The sequence below is a fragment of the Crassostrea angulata genome, chromosome 1 (genome assembly GCF_025612915.1).
Source record: "Crassostrea angulata isolate pt1a10 chromosome 1, ASM2561291v2, whole genome shotgun sequence".
Classification (NCBI taxonomy): domain Eukaryota; kingdom Metazoa; phylum Mollusca; class Bivalvia; order Ostreida; family Ostreidae; genus Magallana; species Magallana angulata.
This window is the reverse complement of record NC_069111.1, coordinates 38916146-38942199: the sequence shown is the minus strand read 5'-3', so window position 1 is coordinate 38942199 and position 26054 is coordinate 38916146. Positions and strand designations below refer to the sequence as shown.

Here is a 26054-nt window from a genome sequence, read left to right as displayed (position 1 = left end):
AAGAAGTTACTTGTAATCTTATGCAACATATATGTAACTCTATGCAACTTTGTAATATCTACATTGTCCATGTGTTTGCCCTTGCTTTTAAGATCTGTGTTATTTTCAATGGTCAGTTCATTTGATATGACTTTGTTTGTTAATCTGCATTAAAGTTTGAATATCCAAAATCGAAACGATTGGTCTTAATCTTTACAACTCAATCGAGTAAATACATGTTATTAACCCTATTTGATCCAGTCGTCAAAGATACACTGACTGTTCAAGTGCCATGGAGCCCTCGAGGTAAGAATCTTATTCTATTTGTAAATCTATGACGCTAAGGGTAAAGTTTGCATGTGTTTTTGTGTACATGTACAAAGTGGACAAGGTTATTGCGAATGGAAAACAATAATCTATTGTTGAACTCTTCATACTTTCTGATTAATGCATGTGTTGGGTAGTTAACCTTAATTCCGCACGTAGAAATAACAATCTCTGCACGCAAAAAGCGGCCATTTCTAACCAAGACCTCTTTTCAAACGGTCATTAATATAACTGTATATAATTTTACTTTTAAAACTTTTTTATTAACCACACTGGCCAACTAGTTTTTCATCTAAGGGATCTCGAACTATGATAAGAGATATAATTTTTGTCAAGTGTTATGCTTGTTTATAAAGGACTATAGTTTTATCATAAATATATAAATAATTCAAGAACTATCCGACGTTTATCATCAATACAAACTTGACTCTGACAATGGTTAGATAAACATTATAAAACTAGGGCGGCTCTAAACAATATACATTGTACACGTTATCATTGATGTCACCGCGCTGAAATACGTCTGCAATGGTGAAGGGTTTTTACTATGTATCATTAGATAGTAATTACTTTGTTTACAATGTAGGCATGGGGTATAATATACGTCAATTACTTAAACTTTCCAGTAAACATGTCCTATTTTGAGAGAGAGACAGAGAGAGAGAGAGAGAGAGAGAGAGAGAGAGAGAGACAGAGAGAGAGAGACAGAGAGAGAGAGAGAGAGAGAGAGAGAGAGAAAAGAGACAGAGAGACAAAGAGAGACAGAGAGAGAGAGAGAGACACAGAGAGAGAGAGAGAGAGAGAGAGAGAGAGAGAGAGAGAGAGAGAGAGAGACAGAGACAGAGAGAGAGAGACAGAGAGAGAGAGAGAGAGACAGAGAGAGAGAGAGAGAGAGAGAGAGAGAGAGAGAATAAACCAAATATTTCAATTCTAAATCTTTTTTATCTAGATATTTGCTTATCAATATTTTTTAACATTGAAAAAAATAGAACCTTAATATCAATTATATTTTAAACGAACTTTCACTATAGCAATCGACATATGAATTGGAGTTATATAATTGATGACAGACTTTGACACTCAATACATATATATCGAGTTACATATGAATGATACAGTTCAGTTCGATGCAACGTGTTTAAATATCCCGTCGCCAGAAGCTCCGCTCTTACATGGGAGAAGCGGCATTGTCTTTTGGAGAACTCTTGGGGATAATATGCATAATAGCTGAGTTGATTACATTCATGGCGGGAACAATAGGTTTTATATGTACTTCAGACACAGACAATGGTTCCGATGATGAGTAGACAGCCGCTGATTTGGTTGACAAATGTATCCTTGCCCTGGCACCCCGAGAGGGCGGGGCGGAGAACTCATAATATTACATTAAGTACACCCGTTGATGAAAGCTCATTGGAGCGAAGGATTGCCGCCCCGCATTGTAAAATATTAAGATAAGTTTAATGGTTTTATATCCATTTAAGCCTATTAGGGAAGGTAGTTGTTCGGGTATCGATTCATATTAATGAAAGTGTGACATAAGATAGATATTTATCGGGATTGTAGCAGTCCGAGAAATAAACATGGCTGTCGCACCTCAACCTAACGTTGATTTTAGCAGCGAAACGATTCTGAAAAGATACAGACCATTAAGTCGACACAAGTGAGTACTTTACTTGGCTTTAATTAAAAGAAAATAGTATTTGCGCGATGTTTCATTGACTAAGCGCGACTGTCCTAATCTTGTTAACCGTGTAAAACTAATTGCCAAAAAGAACAAATAATATGATGATGTTTTCTAAATTTTGTTTTGATAAATCTAAAAAATTAGAATTCAGAATCAAAGTTCAAAATTTTTAAATATGTGTTTCAATATGCGCTAATATCCATTTCAGTGTTGGGTGCTATGAGTATGTATTGTCGTTAACCTCATTATATATACAAGCACTTTTCTTCTTCAAGTAGTTGATCACTTTCCTCACCTTTTGTGTGGCAGTTTACTTTCGAAGTTCATCACAATCTTGAACTCATTGGCTCTCATGTATAACTTTGCTCAATTCTAAAATCATTCAACGCATTTCGTTTGCTTTTTCGTTTTCTAGATTACTTTTTAAGCATAAGGAATTCAATATTTGCTTCGCAATGTATTGAATTTTCCTTTAAAAGTCAAAATATGTTTAAATTAAAAATTGTTTGGACCATCAGTGTCCACCAACAAATTCTTTTTGCCTACAATATTAATGTATTATTTTGATGAAAAAGTACACCTTTTCTATTGGATTTGTCATGAATATTTCCGACCATATATCAAATCAGCGTCATTATTTAAAAGTTATGCTAAGGTGCGCAAGAATGTACCAGAGTCAAATTGAAAAACCTAGTATTAAACTTAATGATTTCCGACATTGTTTTTACAGATGCGTTAGCTTATATCGATCATCTGTATTTAATATTTCAAAACGACTGAAGGCATTTTTCCCGTTAAAAAATGTACAAAAAATATCGCGGAACAGAAGTTTGACTTTATGCATCCAGAGAGTGCTATCAAGCCAGTGTATTATTCATTGCCTTTATTGATTCGTTTGCAATACACATTACCGCTCTATATACCCGTTCTAAAGCAGTTGTTAAGCACACACACAAAACGTATTATAGAAGGGTTTTAATCCAAAGGGGCCATTGTAAGGGGTATTTCCCCACAGACGTAACCCATGTCAAATTAAAAAACAAGTTTACTTAGTTTTAAATATTTATGTATAATACCGGTGTTGAAATGCAATAGACGGGATACAGGTTTATATCAACAAAAGACATTTTTAAAAGGATACTGTGGGATTATCCCCTTTGCAACGATTAACCTGCCCTGTGCGGTGTGTGTTTCGTTTGGGCTGAAAACACGATCAGGTCTTATTTTCCGGAGACTTAACACCTCAGGCCGGTTCGGAAATCGCACGAGACAGAGTCTTAACCATGTATGCCGACCAGCCCTCGTACTGCGAGCCCACCCCCACCGTTGTCCCACCGGTCAGGCCAAACTCCGCCCAGAACTTTACCCCCGCGTATCTGTGGAGTGATTTTGACCCACCCGGGTTGCGTAGAGAAAGGTGACGTAATTTCTACAGTATTTACTTTTTTCTCGCTTTCACTTCTTTGAATTAACGCATGTCGAGGCGAAGTACACCAATGACTTTGTATTCATACATATATATATTTAACTTGCTCTGATTGTGTTGAACGTTGGTCAATTGCTGAGATCGCGTAGGATATTTGATTAGATCTCGCAGACTGAGATTTTACAGTTAGATATATTGAGTTACTGATTTAATATTTTCTTTCACGAGCATTATTTAGACCAAAGATTTTTGGAAACTATAGCATTGAGAATACTCCCCTCATTCTATGCATGCCCGTTGTATGTGTTTTGCATTTTCGCACAATTCCCCTTCACAACGGTCAAATGGATATTCAACATAACGTTCTTTTAGGTTTGTGACTTTAAATTCAATTAATGGCGAATAAAAGACTCAACGAACTATCAAGGGCAGAACGAAATCTGTAGCGATGAAGTGTGTACAAGTTATCAAGTAAAAGTGAATTAAAAAAAATCAAGGTAAAGCTAACAAAATATGGGACTACTTGATTTAATGTTTTTACAGACGATTTTTTTTACCTGCTGATAATCTCTCCTGTAGTCTAGACCCGCTTTAATAGCTGCCAAATTATACACACAGGTAGTTAGATCCTACAGGTGGATTTAGAGTTGATTGATTTTATTACATCGATATTAAATCAACTATAATAACACTTGTAGGTTAAATATCTTTATTGTTATCAAGAGTTCTCTTCGGCTAGAGAAGGGTGACAAAGTTCAATGAAATAATTTGATATCATTCTATAAAGAGAATGCATGCTCACAAAGTACATAAATTTGTTCGTCATATTGGGCGACCGGGTGGAATTTAATAAATTTAAAAAAGTTTATTAAAATTAATGTACATTTATAAATAAACGTCACAGTTGTATTGGATCGACAGATTATTCTTTGACATTTAAAAAAAAAAAAGAAAGAAAATGTTGGTGTTTATTTTTTTTCTTCTAGGTTTTAAATAATCAAACAAGAGCTGTGAAATATTCATATTTTAAACTTTTCAAACTGTATGAAGAAATCTTGTTCTCTTGGAGTGGTTTTTCTTTTTCTTTCAGAGAGCGCGCTTTAATATCTGTTGAATTTTGAAATCGGTGAATTTCATTTTTTTAATCAGAAATGAAATCATCAATTTTCATCATATTTCATCCAAACCCATCATATGCATTTTCAGAACGACATATGGCCACATGAATGATTGGATGAAAGTTTCCAGGAATGGCGTCCCAGTAACTATGTCAGACAACAACTGGCACAACCTGAAACAAGTAAGTCTGATACGGATCATCGGGGACATCCGGGTCCCTTTTAATTCCCCCTTAAAGTTAATTAAGTAATTGCTTTACGTATCTTTTTTTTATACAGGACACTTTTTTGTTCGAGCTATTCCAATTACTGACCTTGTAGATATACATGTGTGACCATATTAAATATTCAATATAAGGAATTTCTAAAAGTAAAAAAAAAAAAACACACCCAAAAATGTGACGTTTCTCGACAGTTCTACACTGTGTAATTGATAAGACGATTATCTGTTCAAACCTACGCAACTCAACCTTGACATATTTCACGAATAAATCCGAATAATAGTAGTAGTGTCTCAGCAGAGTCAGAAAATCAGAAAATGAAAAGTACATGTGTACTTTATTTGATTACATGAAATGACATTTCATTTCTTTCCCGTAAATGTTAAAAATAATAATTATACCAGTAATTATACCTTACATTGCCAGAAGTCAAGCAAAAATACTAGTAAAATCATGCTTTTCTTGCATTTTCAAAATTACATTTCCATTTACATGTATGGGTAGTTTCCTGTGACACAGTTCTAGCATGATTTGATTATGTTTTGTGACGTAGATATATGGCGATGATGACGTCATAGATGTATTTACTTGTCAAGTGTGCTATGACGTTGAGTAACTATAACGTCACGCATTGTTATAAGAAAAATGCATTGGTATGCATCTCGTCCACGGTTTGAAGGGAATAAAAGACTGTGGTTTACTCGAGTAAGTGGAAAATTCCTATTTATGTATTGGAATAATTGAGAATAACAGCATGTAGTGTATTTGTTCTTTTTTCATATTCTAGAGTGAACAAAAAGAACATGATATACAGTTCAAGAAAGCCTTCAACAACCTGACTTCTAAAATTGCCTACAGATACCCAAACCCCGGAAACCCAAGGTACGAAATACCGCCGCTGTAAAACACAAATTTCTCCCTGATGGTTGCTCTTAAAAGGCAAATTCTTTTAAAGTATGTATAATTACGTAAATGTTTAGAAATGCCTTTTATTTACAATGACGAACCTATAATACCTTGACGTTTTATTTCTAAAGGCAAAGACAGGGAAGAATCGGCGGAAGTTGGAGACATATTAAGGAAGTGCTAGGTCACGGGGGAAGTAGGGTGGTTTACGTTGATGGTAAGTATAGAGCGAATTTCTGAAAGTCATTTGCATTTTGAATTATCTAATGAGTAAATTAGTCACTTCACTTTTTTCTCTCATAGTACATCAACATGTACTATCGGTCAAATAAGCGGTTTCTTTTTTTTTTTTCAAGTATTGTATATTTGCTGTAAATGATTGTATTCACTTATGTGCTTGTCATATCTAATGATTTTTTCATCCACATTGCCTCATTTGTTGTACATTAAGCCTGTCTTAAACACTGCCAAATGTACTTTAGGTCTGATAAGTGTATACGATTCCGAAAATTTCAACCAGGCGTTGACATCACAGGTCCCGATGATGCCGCACATCAAAAATAAAGTCTCCCCTGAAGCGACCCAGGTCGGCGAGTCAGTCAATTGTGAGTTGGTCTGAGTTTTCTTACCTATTTTATTATTTCTTTTTTTCATAAAAGACCCGTACTCTCCGGAAGGACCCGGAAAACGGCTTATGTTTTCTCCTACCCGCGCCTACTTTGACCCATTTACACCGTTAGGGTCTTCCTGTGTAGAACCGAGTTGTAAGTCTACGCATGCGCTAGTCAACGTATATGTAATATCATATACTTACACGTCAAACCTTCTAAACCTGCTTTCATTAGACAAAGTATAGTAAATTTTTAACAATATGCTATTTTAATGAAGCACATAATTACATGTCTCTAATAAATCAATAATGAATATAGTTATCACCTTTCCCATTAATGTTTTCATTCTAATAAAAATATGTCATATTTTTCTTTTTTTTTTTGAAGTCATATTTAATTTGAATCTGAGATGAAAATGATATCTAAAATAGTGATCAGATATTGTTTTCAACCATTTATCTAGTTAAAAAAAAGACGTCATAAATAATTTTGTAAGACACGTAGCAACGCAGGAGATAGGGGTTGGGCGCCCTTTTCTCAAAAGGATGATATTCCAGAAAACGTGTCAGCAGCTTTTTTTATATATATATACAATTAATTATACATAATTATATGTGTGGTTACAGTGAGGTAAATTTCCTGTACCCCATCATAAATTATAATGTTTATATTGTATATTTCCAAGGTGATTTTTATTCCTTCGGTAAAAGGGGGTTCTAGTAGGATACATGTATCAAAGATTAAGTACACACAAAATGAGAAAAATACCAACAATTTTTGGGTTTTTTTCAATTTATTGTGGGCCGTAATTCATATCACCCTTTACCTCTCTCTGAAGTAAACGTCCAAGCCCCTGTATATTGTTAATCAATGCTATGTGTAAGGGCCTGTTAGTAATATCTCATTTTTAGAGTGAAAAGTTTCTTAGATAACCTTCACAGGTTTTTAGCAAGTTCACATCTATTTACAGATGCACATGTAGTTGCATATATACCCAAAGAGCTAGACCATAGTTTTACAATTGAAAACATGCAAAGGCACTAGAGCATGCGCATTGAATCATTCACGTTTCGCTACCACCTGTGTTTATTTTGAACTGTTAGGTTCATCGACTAATGACACATTCATTTAAAATTTTCTTAGTATTGTCTTAAAATCTATTACATGGTTTGAATTTTCAATCCACATTCTACTTGATTAATGTAAACATCAATTTAATTTTAAATCATAAAATGGAAATTTATGTGTACAAAAATTGTAAAAGAAAATATGAACTATGAAAATATTTCTGTTACTTACAAAATTATGATCAGTTCTTTCATGATCGACAATATTGTTTGATCAGAATTGAGTTGCCATTTTGTTTTTTAGATCCCTCAGTACAAGGTGCTTCACCCTCCTACCAAGATGGAGATGTCGCCAGGAAAATGGGACTCAATGTGTCCCCTAAATATAAAGGATTCTATCGTTATGGTGCCAATTAAACACATCACTTCCTGTTTCGCTTTTGTGATTGAAGTTTTTAACCAGTACCAATCAGTATTTCTGACTTTTTATTGCTCACATTTATTTTTTTTATTTAAAAATATATGTATGTTTTGTTAAAGTCTTCAAATTATATTTATTTTGAAATGTATTATTTTACGTTCAATAAACATTCAATCTGACGATGCATTTTTTTAATAATTCGCAATAGCTTTTTGTAAATGTATTTTTTGTTAAACTCTGTGCTGAAATTCATAAACATTGTTAGCAATCAACACTTTTTTTCCTACTATAAGCAACAATGACTTTGGTAATTAAAGGTAAATAATAAGAGCGTATCTGTATCTTAAATATATTACAAAGTTATCGCTCTTGCCACCACATGAATGCAAACCACCAAACGTAAAGCTCGGATTCATCGGAATGTTACAATTAAACTTCATATTTTCCACTATGTATTGAAAATAAAGGAATTTAAATGCTATAACAGGTTTAAAAATTGACCCATAATTTCATTATTTGGTTGTCTTGTCCACGTTTTCCATTTACTTATATACAATAGGGAGGCAGGGTGGTTAACGTAGTACCCATCAGATAATCTCAATCTCACTACAACGGTTTTAACTGTGTTGAAAATTGAATCAAATACCCCTGCTGAGATGAAATATGTCATTAATAATTGCAAATGACGAAAATAATGGAAATTAACTACATGTATATCAAATATGGAATCAGACTCCAAACTGTTTTCACGATCATACAAAAGTGAACTATCCACATGCTGATCCCATAAACTTACATGTAGATAAACAATATATGTCAATCTTATTTACAGCACATTATTTTATTTAGAGAAGAGAAAATCGATATATTTGGACATTTGATTTTTATACATCTTTTTCCAGAGCTCTCCTTCAAAAGGAGATTAATATTGTCTAGAAATGGCCTTGACCGGTCATCCCTCTTACACGAATGGTCTCAAATTTGCAGCTCAACATGTTTTTTTCACCTTTATTGATTTTTGTTATTGGTTCTTTTTGTAATGAAGGTAATTCAGATGATCTCATTAATAGTTAAACAGAATTTAGCCCCCACGTACATTTTTCCTTTGCTATTTTCGTTATAAATACATGCATAACAAAACAATTATTGCTCCTCTGTTTATGTCAAAACAATGATTTATCTACCCGAGAAGTGCTATATTGTATTTTAAGGAGAGTAGCTAAAACCTTTATTTTCTAGATTATTGGATATCAGCCAATCAGAAAGCTAGGAATTAATTTATCATACAATTAAAAAAAATGTCAACTTGATATCACGAATCAGATTTGTAACAAGAAACAATAGCCACAATGAATTATTAATTAAGAAATCAGGTTACAATTTAAGCGAGATACAAAACATACATTTTATTGTTAAGTAAGCAGAACAAGTTTTTGTTAACAAATTATGTAAAGAAATTTCTCATATTTTTGTTATAAGAAATTCGTGGCAAACAAGATACACCGTTTCGTTATGCTGGTAAATAACTTTAAATAAACAGAAAAAAACAAGAATAAATCAATTACTAATACAATATCAACGTAAACAAAATCAAGGCTCGAGAGGCTTTACATAACAAAAAAAGTACTACTATCTCTGTAACTCGCTTGCAAGTCGACTAATGACATCAAAAAATTGGCCAGGCATTCGATATATTTACATCTTTCCCTAAATTGTTCAATCAGTTATCCGTAAAATGTGAGAACATTGCGTAAATGATCATCACTGTCACGGAAAGAACAGCCAATCAGCATAAATACTCATGCTGAATTGCTGATCATTCCTTTAGGAATACTTGTTCATCCTACTCTGTATCCAGCAACTTCTTGAAAGGTACATTGATCCCGAGCTTCCCAACTTAAATAATAAGAGGGCCAAAGGCCGATCCCGAACAAAATTCAGAATAGTGTTTTCCTAAAAATAAAGTCGTCAATTTTAGATGCATAAAATAGATGATAATATAGCATGTATTTTGAACGATAAAGAAATAATTCACACAAAGTAAAAATCAAAAGAACAGAAGAGACATCAGCGGACGATGAAAACATGTTTATCATATATTAGTATTTTTTAATATCTGAAGCACTTAGTTGCCAATGCCCTTTATAATTGGTTAAAGTAAACAATACAAATGAAAGGGTTTTCTTAACTTTAAGAAAGACGTTTATTTATATGCAGACATGTCATTCTGGTTATAGGACTGAATTTCGTAGATTTCAGCCTTTGCCAATTTTTAAATGAGCTCCAATCGATTATCATAGGAAAAGAAGGAGAAAATATGTTGTGAATGTCAACACAAACGTGTGGACGTAAAAATGCTTTAAAGCATTAGAAACAGGATGTTCATGGACAAGCGATAATCTATTATAATTATATCATAGGGACGACAAATCATAATAGAAAAAATGTCGAAAAACATGTTCAATGAAATGACTAACGAAAAAAAGAGGAAAAAAGAAACAAAAGAAGGGAATCGACTTATCGTAAACCGACACGGGATATACCAAAGCGTTTGTACGCCTCATGGGAAGAAGAAAAGAAATATACTAGATGTTACATGTAATTGCATCGATTGACCACAGAAACAGTTTGCTTGAACAATTTATGTACGTGATCTGCATGTTTTACATCCAACATGCGACAAGTGTAAGGGGCTTGTTAGTAAACCGGACAAACTCAGTGCTGATCTGACTGCTGTTGGGTTTATGTCGTGATGGTTACTTATCTGTTGCTCGCCGGTCTGCTTGTAACTTTGTTACCATCTACTTTAGCTACTTCGTTGTATTCTCGGGACAGACAAGCTTTTGGACTTTGCTATGAAGAGGACTGCTTATCCGCTCACTTCAGCTATAATCCATATGGATGTCATGGTAAAGTATCAAGCATTTTACATGTGCATGTTTTTTTTTCCAAGAAGCCTTAAGGGTGATACTTCTTGACGACAAAGGCGGTATATTCATCGGGCATACATGTCCCATTTTAAGCAAAACGCAGAAATCATTCTTAAAAGAGAACTTGTTGAAGTTACTTACAACTATCGGAAAGAATAACCACGATTACATGACTAATTTTTAAATAGTTTGAACAAACGTTTAAGCAACGGACAGTGATTTTTTTAGTTGATAAACAGATATAATACACGCATTTATACATAACTCCACAGATCTGTAGGTAGCATTATTATATACATTCTTAAATTGTGATTCTTTTATTAAAAACATAACTTTTATTCATCTCATAAAACGCCATGCAAACTGGTTGTCTTTGTTTTTCAACATACCATCTAATATTTAAAGGACCAAGCAAGTGGAAACTTGTGACACCATGCTGGCACGAGTGTGGGGGTAAAAGGCAGTCCCCAGTCAACATCAAAACAGAACACACACATTATATGCCTCATTCTTTGCTTCACTTCCACAACCTTTGTACTCGAGTACCTGGTAAAATCCGAAACAATGGTAAGATAGAAACAAAATTTTAGTGCTGAACTATATATCTCAAAATACCTTAGTTAATTTCCTAGAAACCGATACATACATGCATAAGCATGTTTTGAATCCTTTTACAAACTTTACCTTCCTGATAGGTCACTCTCCCCACTTTAGTACCGATGCACGGATAATCTCTCTTACTAATGTTCCTTTACGAGGCTCCGATAAGTACATATTTGAGGAGATACATTTTCACATTGGAAAGAGGGAGGAAAAGGGATCTGAACATTCAATCGATGGGGACTTTTACCCCATGGAGGTACAATAATATCATACAAGTCATTTGATAAACAATTAACTAAAGTGTACCTAAAAAATGAATTTGCATTTGCTCAGAAATTACTCACATCGATATGTATTCGTAGTTACGTCATAGTAATGCATCCCAGCTGCAAACATACATAAAAATGTTAAACTGTTTAGGCACACATGGTGTTTTACAATGACAAGTATAAGGACATCGGAGCGGCAAAATCCAAGAGGGACGGACTGGTTGTAATTGGAGTCATGGCTGAGGTAGTTTTTCAACAAGTACCTTAAAGTATTCTAAATTCATCGACTTCTTTCTCATGCCAACATTAGATTGACTATCACATAGTATAGTTGTTGCAGAACAAATTAATATACTACATGTATTTCAGATAAATGACGACGAGGATGAGGAAAATCCGCAACAAACCTACTTCAACTGGGGCTACCAACCTGTATGTGCAAGTTTGATATAGTTGAAAAATATAATTTTAAAATTACAAAGGAAATGGATTATTCTGTGTCTCCAAATCTTGTTATATCAAGTTTATTCTACATGTTGTCACCTCATTTAATGTGTTATTGAACATTTCAGCAGTGCAGTAGTAATCAGTAATTTTCATATTTTATCCAAGCATAAAATTATTTCAGGTATAAATTAATTCTTTACTACAGTTGTTGCTAACGCTTTTAAATTAATTGTTTCAGAGCAAACTTGATCTGAATAAGGCGTGTCCTTGTGTCGGTAAGAGTGACGACTGTTACCACAAGTACTGTCGTTGTCGCCTGAAAAATGCCAGAATAATGAGTACTTTGATGGAAAAATACTTCTATACTGTCCGCGAATACGTGCCTCCGAAGAATAATGGTAGTTTTTTACGTCTTTTATTTTAATTAAGTTAATCAAACGGGAAAACCTTTTCGTATGAAGCGATGTAAATTCTTAATTTTGAATATAAGAAATGTTCCTTTCCCTCGCAGCATTTGCGGTGAGACTCATGAATAATGGCCAAGTGAGCCGATCAAAAATTTGTTTCAAGGCTCTATGGTTTAATACAAAGAATACAAAGAATATTTATGTAAGCATTTTAATATGAAACTAATTATTGATTACCAGTAAACATCGACTTTTTGCAGGTACTCGTGACTTCGTGCAATTAACAGAGTTTATCTCTCCTGTCGACGTTTTGCCCTATGATTGGAGCTTTTACATGTATGATGGATCTTTGACCACGCCTCCTTGTTACCAGACCGTCCGTTGGATTGTCATGCGTTGTCCAATCAGGATCTCTCTTGAGGTAATGTGACACATTTTTGCTTGAACATTACCACATATATATATATATATATATATATATATATATATATATATATATATATATATATATATATATATATATATGAAAAAAATCACAGCAACCGAAATAAACTCAACTAGTTTCATTTTAAATCATCTGGCCCTGGGGCCATAAAACTTAGACGAGCTCACTTTTGATCTCAGTCTCACTTTTCCACTATATGTTTCTTTTGTAAAAGTGAGACCTAGATCAAAAGTAAGCTCATCTAAGTTTTATGGCCCCGGGGCCAGGAGTTTGAAAACATGTTGCTAAGTTACACAGATACACATACATACGAATACATATTTCTTATTGTGACGTCATAAAACGCTAGTATTATGTTACGTTATGTAGCCGAATTGATTATGACGTCATAATATAAAGATATACATTAAGTACGGGAAAATAAAATTCTCCATACAAATAATAGAAATATATAAAATAATTACGGGAAACAGTTTTTATCTGATACATTATATAATTATTAGGCATTTATCAACAAATATAGACCTGTTTTAAATGCCTAATAATTATATACATGTACATATCTAAGCTCTATACATGTATATAAATGCCTCTGTAGCCCGAGTAAACAACATGTCTACAAGTTTAGCATTAGAAACTAGGCAAGCTTTCAAGTCATTTAAATCGAAATATGTAAAACTATCTCTCATTTCAATATATTGATCATATGCTACAAACGGTTAGATTCTGGTTTACATGGGGAGAGGGCATGGATTAATTCAAACTTTCAGATTGTGATGAGCATACTGCAGGGCATTACAATAAATGCCTATTGGATTGATGGGATTTTAAAATGACATTTTTCACGTCCATCTAACTGCAATTTTACAAACAAAAACATAAACTGTTGTCGTTACAATGATTTATGAAAAAACGTGCATATCACATGTCGCTGTTTCAAAGAAAGCTACTCTAACAGCAAAGTTACGTTACCGCATGCTTCACGTTTTTAATAAATTTCACTTAGCAATGACGTCAATTTAAGTTCAACTTAAACAAAATGTATATTATATAGAATTTATTTTTAAGTGAAAAGTCATTCTTAAATGAATTTTATATTTAAACATAATCTTCCAAAACTCAAGGATTTGGAACCAAAAAAAATTAAATAACATATGTCTCTAACATTAAAATGCAAATTGTGTTTAAATTGTATGAATCAATACTATACTATCTACCTATCATACTATCATTATCATTCTGAAGAGAGATATTATTGCTGAATGCATTTTTATATGTTGTTCTGACTAAAATCATATTAGGTATTTTATCGCAAATAATACAATAATTGATCTTATTCTAAATAGGTTTAGAAAATACCTGTAGACTCATGATGCTAAAATGTCAGAAGTGTTACAAACTTAGAAATTATTAATGATAATGTCCTCAACATCACAAATTTAAAGAAAATATATTAGTTTTGTCCGTCATATATGGCTATAGCTTTGCAATCAAATGTCTCATAAACTAACCACACAGTTGAACGAAAAGAAAACAGCTTCTTTGATCATTATGTCTGCGCTTTGATTGGCCTATGGCAGATCAACTTTTCTAACATTAATGCAACACATTAATTGTCTTAAAGCTGTCATTTATTGAGAGTATCTGTATAAATGATTAAATTTTATATTTGATAACAGATCATTAAAATAAAAAATGATTACACAGACATATTTAAAAATAACTAGCTGCGTTATTTAACCAACACAACTAAAATAGTAAAACATGTCTATAAAAGGTGATAGTAGTGATGGATCATCTTTTCAAATAATAGACCTATATTAGCAATCTTATTCATTTTAAACAGTCTTGTACAGTAATAAGCTAATAAATTATTAAACGTGTTATAAATTACCACAACATGTATATTATCATCTTTATTTCAGGCCTTCAATATGTATAAACTGGTTCAAGACGTTCACAATGTTCCATTAGTAACAAACGGCTTGCGCAGACCAATACAACGGCAGTTCATGCCAGTGTTTAGAAACTTTCACTGGGGTAACATTGGAGAAGAGACACCATATTGTCCAGATGAGCAGTGATCTTCCGATACTTATTGAACTGTATTTCTAACTACATTTTTTTTAGTAACAGCTAATCACTCTTTACATTGAAGCTTCATTTTCATATGTTCACTACGAAACATGATACATGTTTTTTAAATGTAAAATCTGTGCTGTAATGCGATTTTGAAATAAGTCTTTTTCTGTCTATTCTAATTCTGTTCATTATGCGTTCGTTTTTATTCATTCAGTAAGCAATAAGATATTTTGACTGAAAAATTTGTGTTGTTATTAGTTATTTAACAATATCGTAATATCGAAAAAAACAAATTATAATAGATGACAACTGTTTGAATCGTTAAGCTCGGTATCCATATAAATTCTAATCGCTGTACGCACAGGGGCCAAGCCCGTTTTAACATTAATTTCAATGTAACCATAAATAAAGAAAGGGGTCGAACTCTGACCCAAATAAAAAACTACCAGCTCGCTTCAAAAGCCTAATAAATCAATTAATTTTTAAAACACTTGCAATATGCATGTATTTTTCAGAAAAATAATGTCTGAGATACACTCATGCCGAATTTCAAGTTGATGGGTCTTAAAATAGCGGAGATATACGTCATTATTCTCTCGAAGTCGCCAGTTTATTTTTACTAGGACATTTACCGGTCCAGGGCTCACGATCGGATTTTGCCTCTGACAACAGCAGTATTGCAACAAGTCGAGAAACATTCGCACTAATCTTTGAAAATCTTACATCAAATGCACGCTACTTACATACAAAAACTCCGATAAAATTCCTTAAATACTCTCCATAATGAACTTTTATTCTGCAGCCACATCAACTTCTGACCAGACCGGCCATTGTGATAGCTAATGTTTAACTCAATTTCATTGGTTAATATTCCTGATGGTCCAATCAGAATCAGTCTTTCTCGAAGACGTTAAAATGGCCGGTCTGGTCAGAAGTTGATGTGGCTGCAGAATAAAAATTCATTATGGAGAGTATTTAAGGAATTTTATCGGAGTTTTTGTATGTAAGTAGCGTGCATTTGATGTAAGATTTTCAAAGATTAGTGCGAATGTTTCTCGACTTGTTGCAATACTGCTGTTGTCGGAGGCAAAATCGAGCCCTGGACCGGTAAATGTCCTAGTAAAAATAAACTGGCGACTTCGAGAGAATAATGACGTATATCTCCGCTATTTTAAGACCCATCAACTTGAAATTCGGCATGAGTGTATCTCAGACATCACTTTTCTGAAAAATACATGCATATTGCGAGTGTTTTAAAAATTAATTGATTTATTAGGCTTTTGAAGCGAGCTGGTAGTTTTTTATTTGGGTCAGAGTTCGACCCCTTTCTTTATTTATGGTTACATTGAAATTAATGTTAAAACGGGCTTGGCCCCTGTGGCTGTACGTCATAATGATTACTATATCTTTGTGATATGATGACTTTCAAGTGTATCGGACAGAGTTTCAAATATCTAATGTAAGCTCCATCTATGGCCTATCGGTAAATTTAGTCAATGTTTAACCTTATAGAATGTTAGCTAATGTATTTATAACGTTTTTCAAAATAAAGAATACATTTTTTAATCTCTTGTACGATGGTGTAAAACGGACATGTCTATGTCTTTCAAAAACGTTAATACTTCTACTTTAAAACTTATTTCATGTACTTTACGCCTGAAAAATCACATTTAGCCTATTATTTTTGTAGACTCCTTTTGAATGGAATTATTATGCTCTTTATTATTCATCTGCAATGTAGCGAAATAGCTGGAGTTCTTTCAGTCTTGTACATTTCCAATCCACTTATTTAGACAGCTAAAATTAATGAGAAAAGAAAAAAATTGCTTTTGTATGTAATTTGGATAGACTTATAAGATGTACATATTAAACATTTTCTAAAATGACTTATTTAAAAATTGTTACATAAAAGTGTAACATTTCAAAACAATTTTAAGTTAACATTAAACAGCAACGGAACAAATATTTAGTTGAACATATGGCGTAACAAATATGAAATACCATTTGCTAAAATTTTTAATGTCTGTCTGATTTTAATAAATATATCTATCACATCACTGCAAACAGTCCATGTACAGTTGTTAAAAAAAGTTCCATACAAAAACAACCAAAACAAAAATTTCAAAAATATCAAAACGTTTAAAAAAGATCTGTACAATCAATCATAGAACCCATTATTGAAAAATACATGTTAGTTATTAAAAGTAAGTAAAATTATAATGAAAAAAAATGTGTTTTGTTTATTCTTAAAAAAAAAATAATAAAGCATATTCAAAACAATTTACAGCACAATTGCCCTTTCCTAAGTTCATGTTATGTCGTAGGTATAAGATGCATTGTAAAATGCATTGTTTGATGAGGAAAATCATCATTTCTTTTATTGATATAAATAAGTGTGATTATGCAAGAAAATAAATATATTTTTACACAAAAAAATAATTATCATTAATTATTTTGCTTAGCTATATTTGTCGGTCTAAAACAAAATACATCCAAATATCAATACAATAAAGTTTATTAGGATATGAGTCCGCAATTATAATATGTCTTCTCTAAAATTAAAGCGTTCCTTTTGTATCCTATCAGAATTTTATTTCCATGAACGTTATATATATGGTCTTACTTTTCGTAGAAATAATTGACCTTCCGTAACCCATCAATCACTACCTACTCAAGGTTAAAGACGATTAAAGCTATCAATCACCAATGCATGATCAACGTGAGCTGATTATAAAGTACACACTAAAAATAACCTTTTCGACATAATACAACATCTATTCTTGCTTGTCTATTTACGAAATATGGGTTAAACATCAAGGACCTCAGATGACCTAGTGATGTATCAGGGTTTGGTAACTGATAATGGTTAATTTATCAGAGGTTATGAACACCTTATACAGTACATGGTTTTAATTTTATTTTATGAAATTTATATCTTCTCTTCAAACATGGAATAAAAACATTATTTGGAGAAAAATCTTAATGTTTTTTAAAAAAAATTTAAAGTTCAATTAAAGAAAAAGTTACAAGAATCAAATGGTTAACATTTATAATTAATTTCTTTGAAAAAAGTACAATTTAATTTTACACGACAAAATATGGTTGTCGTTTGAAAAACATTCTGGGAAAATAAGAAAACCCGGGACGTAAAATAAAGGGTCGGTGAATCAATCTGTTCTTCTGCACTCGCACTACCTCGGGGTTATTTGTTGTAAGAGAGAATCGCATTGGTTGCCAATGTCGACGATAGCTTGATCCAATGAGCTGTCGACCGGAAAATTCCCTAATCTGTTGTATTGGAATACCATTACATTTTATTCTGTAGTAAAAAAAAACATCTCTCCATAATTATGTTTGAATGTTGAAAAAAAAATTATTACAATATGCATTACGATTTTATATTTCTTTTTGAAATCAAACTAGGAATGGTTTTTTAAACATAATTCAGCAGGCATGAAAACTTTCAAAAGTTTTAAAATAACATTTAAGACGAATAACATATATTGCCTATGTAATTAAAGAAATAGAATATCATAACGAAGATCACCCAAAATTCCCCAAATAATGCCATTATACGTCTCTCCATTGGGCGATTTTTTTTATTTTGCTATTCAGCAAAAACATACATCACGCGTCTAGCCTGTCTGTTTGATCTGCTAGGGTTTCCCCATCTATTTAACATGTTGAATTTGCTTGCACTAACATTTTAAAGCAAATGAATTTACATGTTTAAAATATTTTGCTTTCATTACAAAGACACCAGTAGTCTGTAATCTTTCGGTAAAGACGCCATAAGAAAGAGTTGCAAAATAACATAAGAATATTCAATTTTTTAGAACCTTTTCAGTATTTTTACCTTTACTTCCACAATCATGCTTTTTGAGGTAATACTATGCAAACATATTGAAAAACCTGCATATAATTTAAATTGAATTTAGTATCAAACTATGACACTGCTGCTAGTGCTCTCCAAGTTAATCATCCCTGAGTTCAGAGTTTTCATCTCAAGAGATTAAAAGAAATACATAGAATCACTTGTTAATGTTTCTGAGGTGACTCTTGCGCTTGGGTTTCTTGTGGCAAGTTTAAAAAATGGATTATTGCTAGCGCTCTCGAGCGCTAGCAACTACGTTAGTCCTTTTCAATGGAATGCGCATGCTCGACTCCATAGAAGGGGATTCTGGGAATACTGTACTACTGTAGATAAACTGTACCATTTGAATTTCGTTTTATCATCTTCACGTGAAGTTTTGTGTTTTATCGTTAATGTCAAAAAGTAACAGTAGCTTCCGTCTTATATAATGAAAAGTTATTTTCAATATTATAATAAATAACATGTAGCTAGCTTAAATTCCTTCAAGCTCGGAAAACAACTTCGGATATGTTTTCCGAGCCTGTCGGAAAGGCCCGAGAAGATACGATTGCTACAGTACCGATGGTTTCTGAAAAATTTCACCTCGAAATTGAAATTACAGTAGATACTAAATGATTAGGGCACAGCCAATGAGCTATGCCATTGCCGATGTGAAGCCCACTCTAGGTTCTTAGTTTTAGATTGAGACCCCACTCCAGCACAATTCCAGTACACCACTGTGCCTTCCTATTGTTAATTAATCGATTCAGAAATTTAAACCAATGTTCTAGAAATCTGCTTCTGTGATTTATGATTGCTACAGCGCTAGCTCACCAATCTTTTTAAAAGATAAGCTTGTATTTTTCAATAATGTTCATGTATATTTTATCAAACAAATATCTAAAAGATGTTTATGGTAGCACATATCACTTTTCAGTTAATTGCACAATACTTACATTCCAAATACTTCATAACAATGATCTTGTAAATCCTGAGCGTTGGTGGGTTGGATAAGGCCGATTTTGACATTATCTCGAACATTTGATGCATCTGTGAATAATTAGGCGTTGCGTGACTCAAACATCAATGGAATATTTTGTAATTATTTTCCCAAAATGACAGGACATAAATTGCAAAAGTTATATCATTTGCATTTAACACAAGAATACACATACCTTGACCTCCATATAGTAAAGATGGCGTATTCGTATTGCTGGTCACAAAAACTCTATTAGTGGGGAAAACGCCTGCAGAAAGTTTTGGCTCATTCTGTTTATCAATAACAATCAATTCCAGTGGTTTACTGAATTGTGTAGGCATTGGTCCTTTTTCAGGTTTAGTGTTTGTATCTGTTTTTCGTGTGATTTCTACATTCATCAAATCAAAAGGAGTCATATCTGAAACAAATGGTTCGACCTCAAACTCAGATTTAGCGTTGTGTTTGACTTTAATCCTCAGTCCATGAAAGGATTCCAGTCCCAATGACTGTGGGTCTATAACAGTATCAGATTCGCTTTCATGCTTTACTTTTATTCCAAGCTCATTTTCACGCATTTGGTCCAAAAGACCTGGCCTCTTTTCAAGCTGCGACAACAGTGGTTTGACAACCATTTGAGAGAAGACGCCATGGTGACTGTTTATGACAGATTCCAAAGCAAGTACATTTGAGGATACTGGTTCTTCTAGTTTAGGTTTCTCGGGCATCATATGAACAGTCGAAATGACTATTAGAAATGTAAAAACAATTTCTAAACCCATCCTAGAGAAAAATGAAATTCAGTAAGTGATCAAATGCAAAATAGATTGATTAAATCCATTTTAAAGATATTTTTAATAAAAATATTAAGTGATCAAAGTAGTTTGTTAAACTTTGTCTCTCAAATTTTGTATGTGAAATATCTGATTGTACAATAATAAGTAAAGCAATTATATAGATGAACATGTTTTCATACTAAATTAAGTCTGTATTCGTAATGGAGGATTGCATAATTTAATTTGAACGGTATTCAAATGCATTTCATCGCTTTAAAATGAATTTTTTGCTGTTTATTAATTCAATGCTTTTCAGAAATTATTTTCTGGCTTTGTAGTGCAGTTATTGTCAATTAGATTTGACGATATAAAGACAATACAGTAAAAGTATATACATGTAACATATGGATTTGACTGTATGACACTTTTCCTTGTCAATTACTAGTTATCACGATTTTGCCTTGAAGAAAAAATTATGCTTATGAGAATGTGAACTGTTATAATTGCTGATTCATTTAGTTATTTTAACTTATGATGACTTGTTGAAAACGAATTCATTTACACGTTGTTCAGTATACACATAACTAGGTTAGACTGCACTTTCCTTAATGCAATATTCATTATCACCAGTTTTTTTTATGGATATTTTGAGTTTATGACGTTTAGTCAATCAACAATTCAATTTTCATCGAAGTAAGATGAAAATACACTGCGTTTACAAAACAACTGTTAACAATATAACCTATTTTTAAAACCGTAAATTTTACAAAAATAATGCTGACGAATATTAATGAGACCACGACAATAGTTCATGTCATCCTTAGCCATTATTAAAGATGAATGAATAAAAATTAATTGAAACATTTCTTGTATCCTCCAAACCAAGATGAGCAATGCGGCTGTCAAAAACTTACGTTTATCCTTGAAAGGCATCGATTTCCATCATGCAATCAAGAGTATCAGTAACATTTAAAACCTGTGCTTATCGATTTTATTCTCTTTTTCAACTGATAAAAAACAGGTTTAAAATCACAACATTAAAAACTTGAAGAAAAAAATGTGTAAATGCCATAGTTCCCCTCCTTTATCTTATGTCTTACAAGTGATAGAACGTTAATTGACCTGAATTAATCAAACATGATAATGACCAATTATTGTGAACTGTGTTCACCTCTTAATGAACAAACATTTGTAGCCACAAGATTTGTTTACACATTTTGTTTTTTCTTGTTGAAGGATATTTCTTAAAATGAAATGAGGTATTCGTAAATTTGTAATTTTTGTATTATTTAAATATGACAAATGTTCATGACATCAATTTTATAACAATATAAGACAAGTACAGATGATAATTGTTTATTTACGGAGATCTAGACTATTTGATTTAATTAAAATTTGTGTTTATTTCAAATAAAATATTAATGTGTAGTATATTTATTACCTGCTACACCTGTGAACTGCAAAGACATATCTTTCCAGATACATGTATGACATATCATACCAAAAAAACTATTCTCTGTTTTCGAATTTAAGTTAGCTCTATTCGAGTCTTTGAATAATGTTCTAAGATTTTCAATTTAACATTACTATAACCAACCGTTCGCGTTGAACAGAAATGCATATACCTTGTTTTGAAAATACAACATAAAATGATGCAGATATATTTTAAGATCGTGCAGAAGAGAGAGGTCCAGATATTAGTAGGTACAAATCGTATATTGTACTGGGACTTATGTTGTTAAATGTGAGTAATATCAATTTTATGAAACATCTTATTTTATACCTAACGTTATTAGTACAACATAAAATTACTATTATTTTCTTAAGTCAAACTAAGCTCAATTTTGAATACACTAAACTTTTGATTCTGTTTGAAATCACACTAAGATGCATGATATTAATAGGATATTGTATTGGTAGAATAAATATACCTTATTCCCTCAAAATTATTTTGAATGCTGAATACGGTAATACTAAATCATTTTTTTCTTCAAATTTCCCTCTATTTTTCGGACAAATATCAATAATGGATCCCAGCTATCAGCGTTTATAACAAAATTCTGGTGATAAATCATGGCATATTATAATAAAATAGTTTCTACTTATGCAGGACATTTTAAAATCTAATATGGCGTTTCAAATTGAAATGCTTGGTACCAGTCAAAAACAAGAAATAAAAATTCCAAAAGCAATTAAGAGTTGAAAGAAAGAACCTGTACTGTTTGAGGTGCATCCTTATAAGCCTACGTGTACTTTTACTTTAGAATTTTTAATATCATGCTGGATAAAGATTAATTTTTTATGAAAAACAAATATGACATCCAACAAAAAATTGACAGAAGAAAGGTAATTTAATGAGCTTTCATTCAATGGGTCCCTGTTGAAAGAAAATTTAAGTCAGAACTTGGACGCTCAGCGTTATCATCACTGCATATGAAAACTGTATTTGTGTACTATACCTATATTGAGCTTTATACTGGTAAGGCGTTTTCTTTGTTTCTTCGCTTAGATATAAAAATATGTCTTTTTTGTCTTTTTTTCCCATTTTATAGGAATTACTACTCTCTCTCTCTCTCTCTCTCTCTCTCTCTCTCTCTCTCTCTCTCTCTTTCTCTCTCTCTCTCTCTCTCCATTTAACTTTTGAAACATATTTATCGGAAAATGCAGTCTTTGATAGATAATAGGTTATTATGCAAAGTATTTCATTTAACATACCATGTTGGTTGGAAATTAATGGAACTTAATTTGGCAGTAAAAACAAACAATTTAGTAAACGGAAGGGGTATACATCATCTAAGTAACATATTTTGGATGCAATGATATCGAAGTCTAAGTATAAAGAATGAGTCCACAGGAATTAACCAGTATTTGATAAGGGCGGTGTAAGTGTATTATGTTCGAATAGAAAATTGTCTGGATCAGCGTCACTTAAATTCTGAACTGAGCGTGTTCTGATTATCCTAGCTCTTGAGCTCTAAGTTACTGCAATTGAATCTTTTCTTAACCTACATAATGTCTGCATAAAACCATATGATAATGGCAAAGTCCTCGTTAGCAAATTTCATTACTTTTTTTTTGGGGGGGGGGGGATTGAGCCATGTATTAAAGTAGCCTCATGTTTACTGAAAGTAGACGTAATTCGTTTAGTTGTGCCTATATTACACAATTCCTAGAAAAAGACAGAGGGCGACCAAAGAAGACGTGGCGGAAGTCAGTTGAATAAGAGAAAAAAGACCAGGGATGAACTTGGTCCATGGTGCAGCAGATTTCAGAAGACAGGCAGAAATTGAGATCCTCGGTGAAGGCCCCAAGGCAGGAAGAGGACAATGAGAGATATTACACCTTATAGGAGAAATGACAACTCATCATTACGGCGTAATGAGGACATCTTGTATGAGGTAATCTCTCGTTAGCATCAAAATAAAACTGATCTGAAATATTAGTCGCAGAAAGTTAAGTCAAATAACTTTATTACTTGTAAACCACTTTCTACAACAGATAGCTCTGTACAGTAGGGCATTCCTATGCTGTAACCTTTTAAATAGCTATAATTTTTTTTCGGGGGGGGGGGGGGGGCGGGGTGGTAATCAAACTTAAATTTCTCGTAGTCAAAATTAAAAAAAAAATCTTTTTTCTTTAAATTGGGGTGTTTAGAAAAATAAGGGAAAAAAATTAAATTGTGCTTAATCTGCAATATTTATGATATGCATGCACTTGAAACCTAGATCAATGAAGACACATTTTTGTTATTTTGCATTTTTAAATGTAAAGAATATGTTAATTTTATCAAAGCGTTACTTCTTAAGTGATCATTCCATGTCAGAAGGAGGAAGGGGGTTATCGCAATCTTTGTTCTCAAACCTTAATGCTTGTTACATATATACGTACATGTATATGCATATGTCTATTGATTTTAATGTATCTTACAGATTTCAACATTATCCATTTTATACATGTATGGGTTTTTTTAAGATCATATGTTTCCATAAAGATTTTTTTTTCTTATTTGTCAACAAAGATTTGGTTATTCGACCTGAATATATATTCCGGTCGTTTATTTTAGATTTGGGCAGGACTTTTTAAATGTTGAATTCTGTAGATATTTAAGACTTTTTATATACATAATTTAATGATTGCATTTTGTATTGATTATAGATATGCTAAAATATTATTGAATTATTCACAAAAATAAATATTCTCTGATAGTGTGTATTTAATTTCATAGATATATCAACTTTATTATTAACTTAATCTCTGTTAATTCTTGTATAGTAGTGTTGGCATGCATATATGTAGTTATTTTTCTTCTAGTGTCCATTAATATTATATATTTATATATATTTCTTATTACACCTGTTGCACAGTGTCACCTTCATACTACAGAATGCTGTTTTACTTTCTTTTCCTGATATTTACGCAAGGAATAAAGCAAAGACTGAGTAGAGAAGATAGTCTTACTTATTTTACAAAAGGTTAACTTAATAGGGAACAATGGGACAATTTTAAACAGGAAAACAGATCAATCACTCTCGATGCCAACTCATCCATAACGAAATCAGTTATCTAACCCATGCCTCTTTTGAAAGCAAGAGTCAAGTTATATATTGTTACAAATTAAGCACTTTGAAATTCATTTTCAAAGTGGGTCGCTTTGAAAAATTTTTTTAAAGTGCTTTACTTTTTTCAAAGTGCGTTGCCCCAACCCATTTGCGGTTTTATTTGTCAATTATATAATCACATGTTAACCACGTAGTTTTTTACCTCAGTCTTCTCTGTAAACATTATAATTGCAAACAGCACAACACATTTTCTACAAGACGCCAAAAACCTTACACTCGTAAAAAAGTTCCATGAAGATTAGCAAACAACTATTTAATTTTCTAACATATATTTATCAATTTATGAAAAAATAAAGAGCATTAAATGCTTCACATTTATAGCTTCACTTTTTAACTGAACTTTTCTGTCACTTCTTCATTCTACGACAATCATTGCCTAAAAGTTCGTAATGTTTAATTATGACGTGGCGTAAGAACGCAAAGCGTTATATCGAAAAATTATCTTATGATTGATATCCACCGTATATTGATATAACAATGTGGTAAAAATTGATATTTATAAGTCGTATCAAGAGGTTTAAGAAATTTGACTGGTTTTGTTCGTAAATATTCAATTTGATTTTAATGAAAAAAAACCCCCTGGAAAGGTAATCCATCGATCTCTCGTGTTTTCGGATATGTATTTGATTGATTAGAGCGCTAGAGCATATCAAATAATCACATGTAGGTTTCATTCTTTTTCGTCAAATATATTTCTTTTTTTTTCCTTTTTTTTTTTCTTTTTTTTTGTTTAACACAATTCTTTCTACTGAATTAAAAAAATCACTTTGGATTTGGTTTTTATAAAGCTTTAACGACAAAAATGTTAAATTAAAATCAACTACGGCTTGTTTTTTTTTTTCTGACAACATTTAGGCCGTAAACGATATTGAAATGTTTGTGTA

At 32.3% G+C, this 26054-nt stretch overlaps 3 protein-coding genes and 1 long non-coding RNA gene across 10 annotated transcripts; 2 read left to right on the top strand and 2 right to left on the bottom strand.

Annotated features, from left to right (window-relative positions):
• Window positions 1-222: 222 nt before the first annotated feature.
• LOC128182532 (uncharacterized) lies at window positions 223-7942 on the top strand. Of its 6 annotated transcripts, XM_052851232.1 has the most exons (7): window positions 1717-1969; window positions 2202-2216; window positions 4626-4719; window positions 5546-5640; window positions 5796-5881; window positions 6147-6269; window positions 7647-7942. In XM_052851232.1, exons 1-7 carry the CDS (start codon window positions 1890-1892, stop codon window positions 7757-7759), a joined length of 606 nt encoding a protein of 201 aa, XP_052707192.1. In that variant the 5' UTR covers window positions 1717-1889; the 3' UTR covers window positions 7760-7942. The 6 variants fall into 6 exon arrangements, with proteins under 6 accessions (XP_052707211.1, XP_052707192.1, XP_052707202.1 ...); XM_052851251.1 differs by lacking the exons at window positions 1717-1969; window positions 2202-2216 and adding an exon at window positions 223-285; XM_052851242.1 differs by lacking the exon at window positions 2202-2216.
• On the bottom strand, window positions 7803-11207 carry LOC128182554 (uncharacterized). Its single transcript, XR_008243432.1, has 2 exons — window positions 11083-11207; window positions 7803-9716 (listed from the first exon to the last, which is right to left on the bottom strand). It is a non-coding gene; the product is annotated as an uncharacterized LOC128182554 (long non-coding RNA).
• LOC128182516 (nacrein-like protein) lies at window positions 10339-15119 on the top strand. 2 transcript variants are annotated; one of them, XM_052851191.1, is made up of 8 exons: window positions 10339-10672; window positions 11099-11260; window positions 11389-11552; window positions 11717-11809; window positions 11935-11997; window positions 12251-12287; window positions 12680-12840; window positions 14790-15119. In XM_052851191.1, the coding sequence occupies exons 1-8, from the start codon at window positions 10516-10518 to the stop codon at window positions 14946-14948; spliced, it is 996 nt and encodes a 331-aa protein (XP_052707151.1). In that variant the 5' UTR covers window positions 10339-10515; the 3' UTR covers window positions 14949-15119. The 2 variants fall into 2 exon arrangements, with proteins under 2 accessions (XP_052707151.1, XP_052707140.1); XM_052851180.1 differs by having other exon boundaries at window positions 10353-10672; window positions 12251-12410.
• A 2871-nt stretch (window positions 15120-17990) lies between these two features.
• On the bottom strand, window positions 17991-21584 carry LOC128168985 (uncharacterized). Its single transcript, XM_052835154.1, has 4 exons — window positions 21466-21584; window positions 19975-20558; window positions 19756-19849; window positions 17991-18265 (listed from the first exon to the last, which is right to left on the bottom strand). The coding sequence occupies exons 2-4, from the start codon at window positions 20555-20557 to the stop codon at window positions 18031-18033; spliced, it is 912 nt and encodes a 303-aa protein (XP_052691114.1). The 5' UTR covers window position 20558; window positions 21466-21584; the 3' UTR covers window positions 17991-18030.
• Window positions 21585-26054: the final 4470 nt, after the last annotated feature.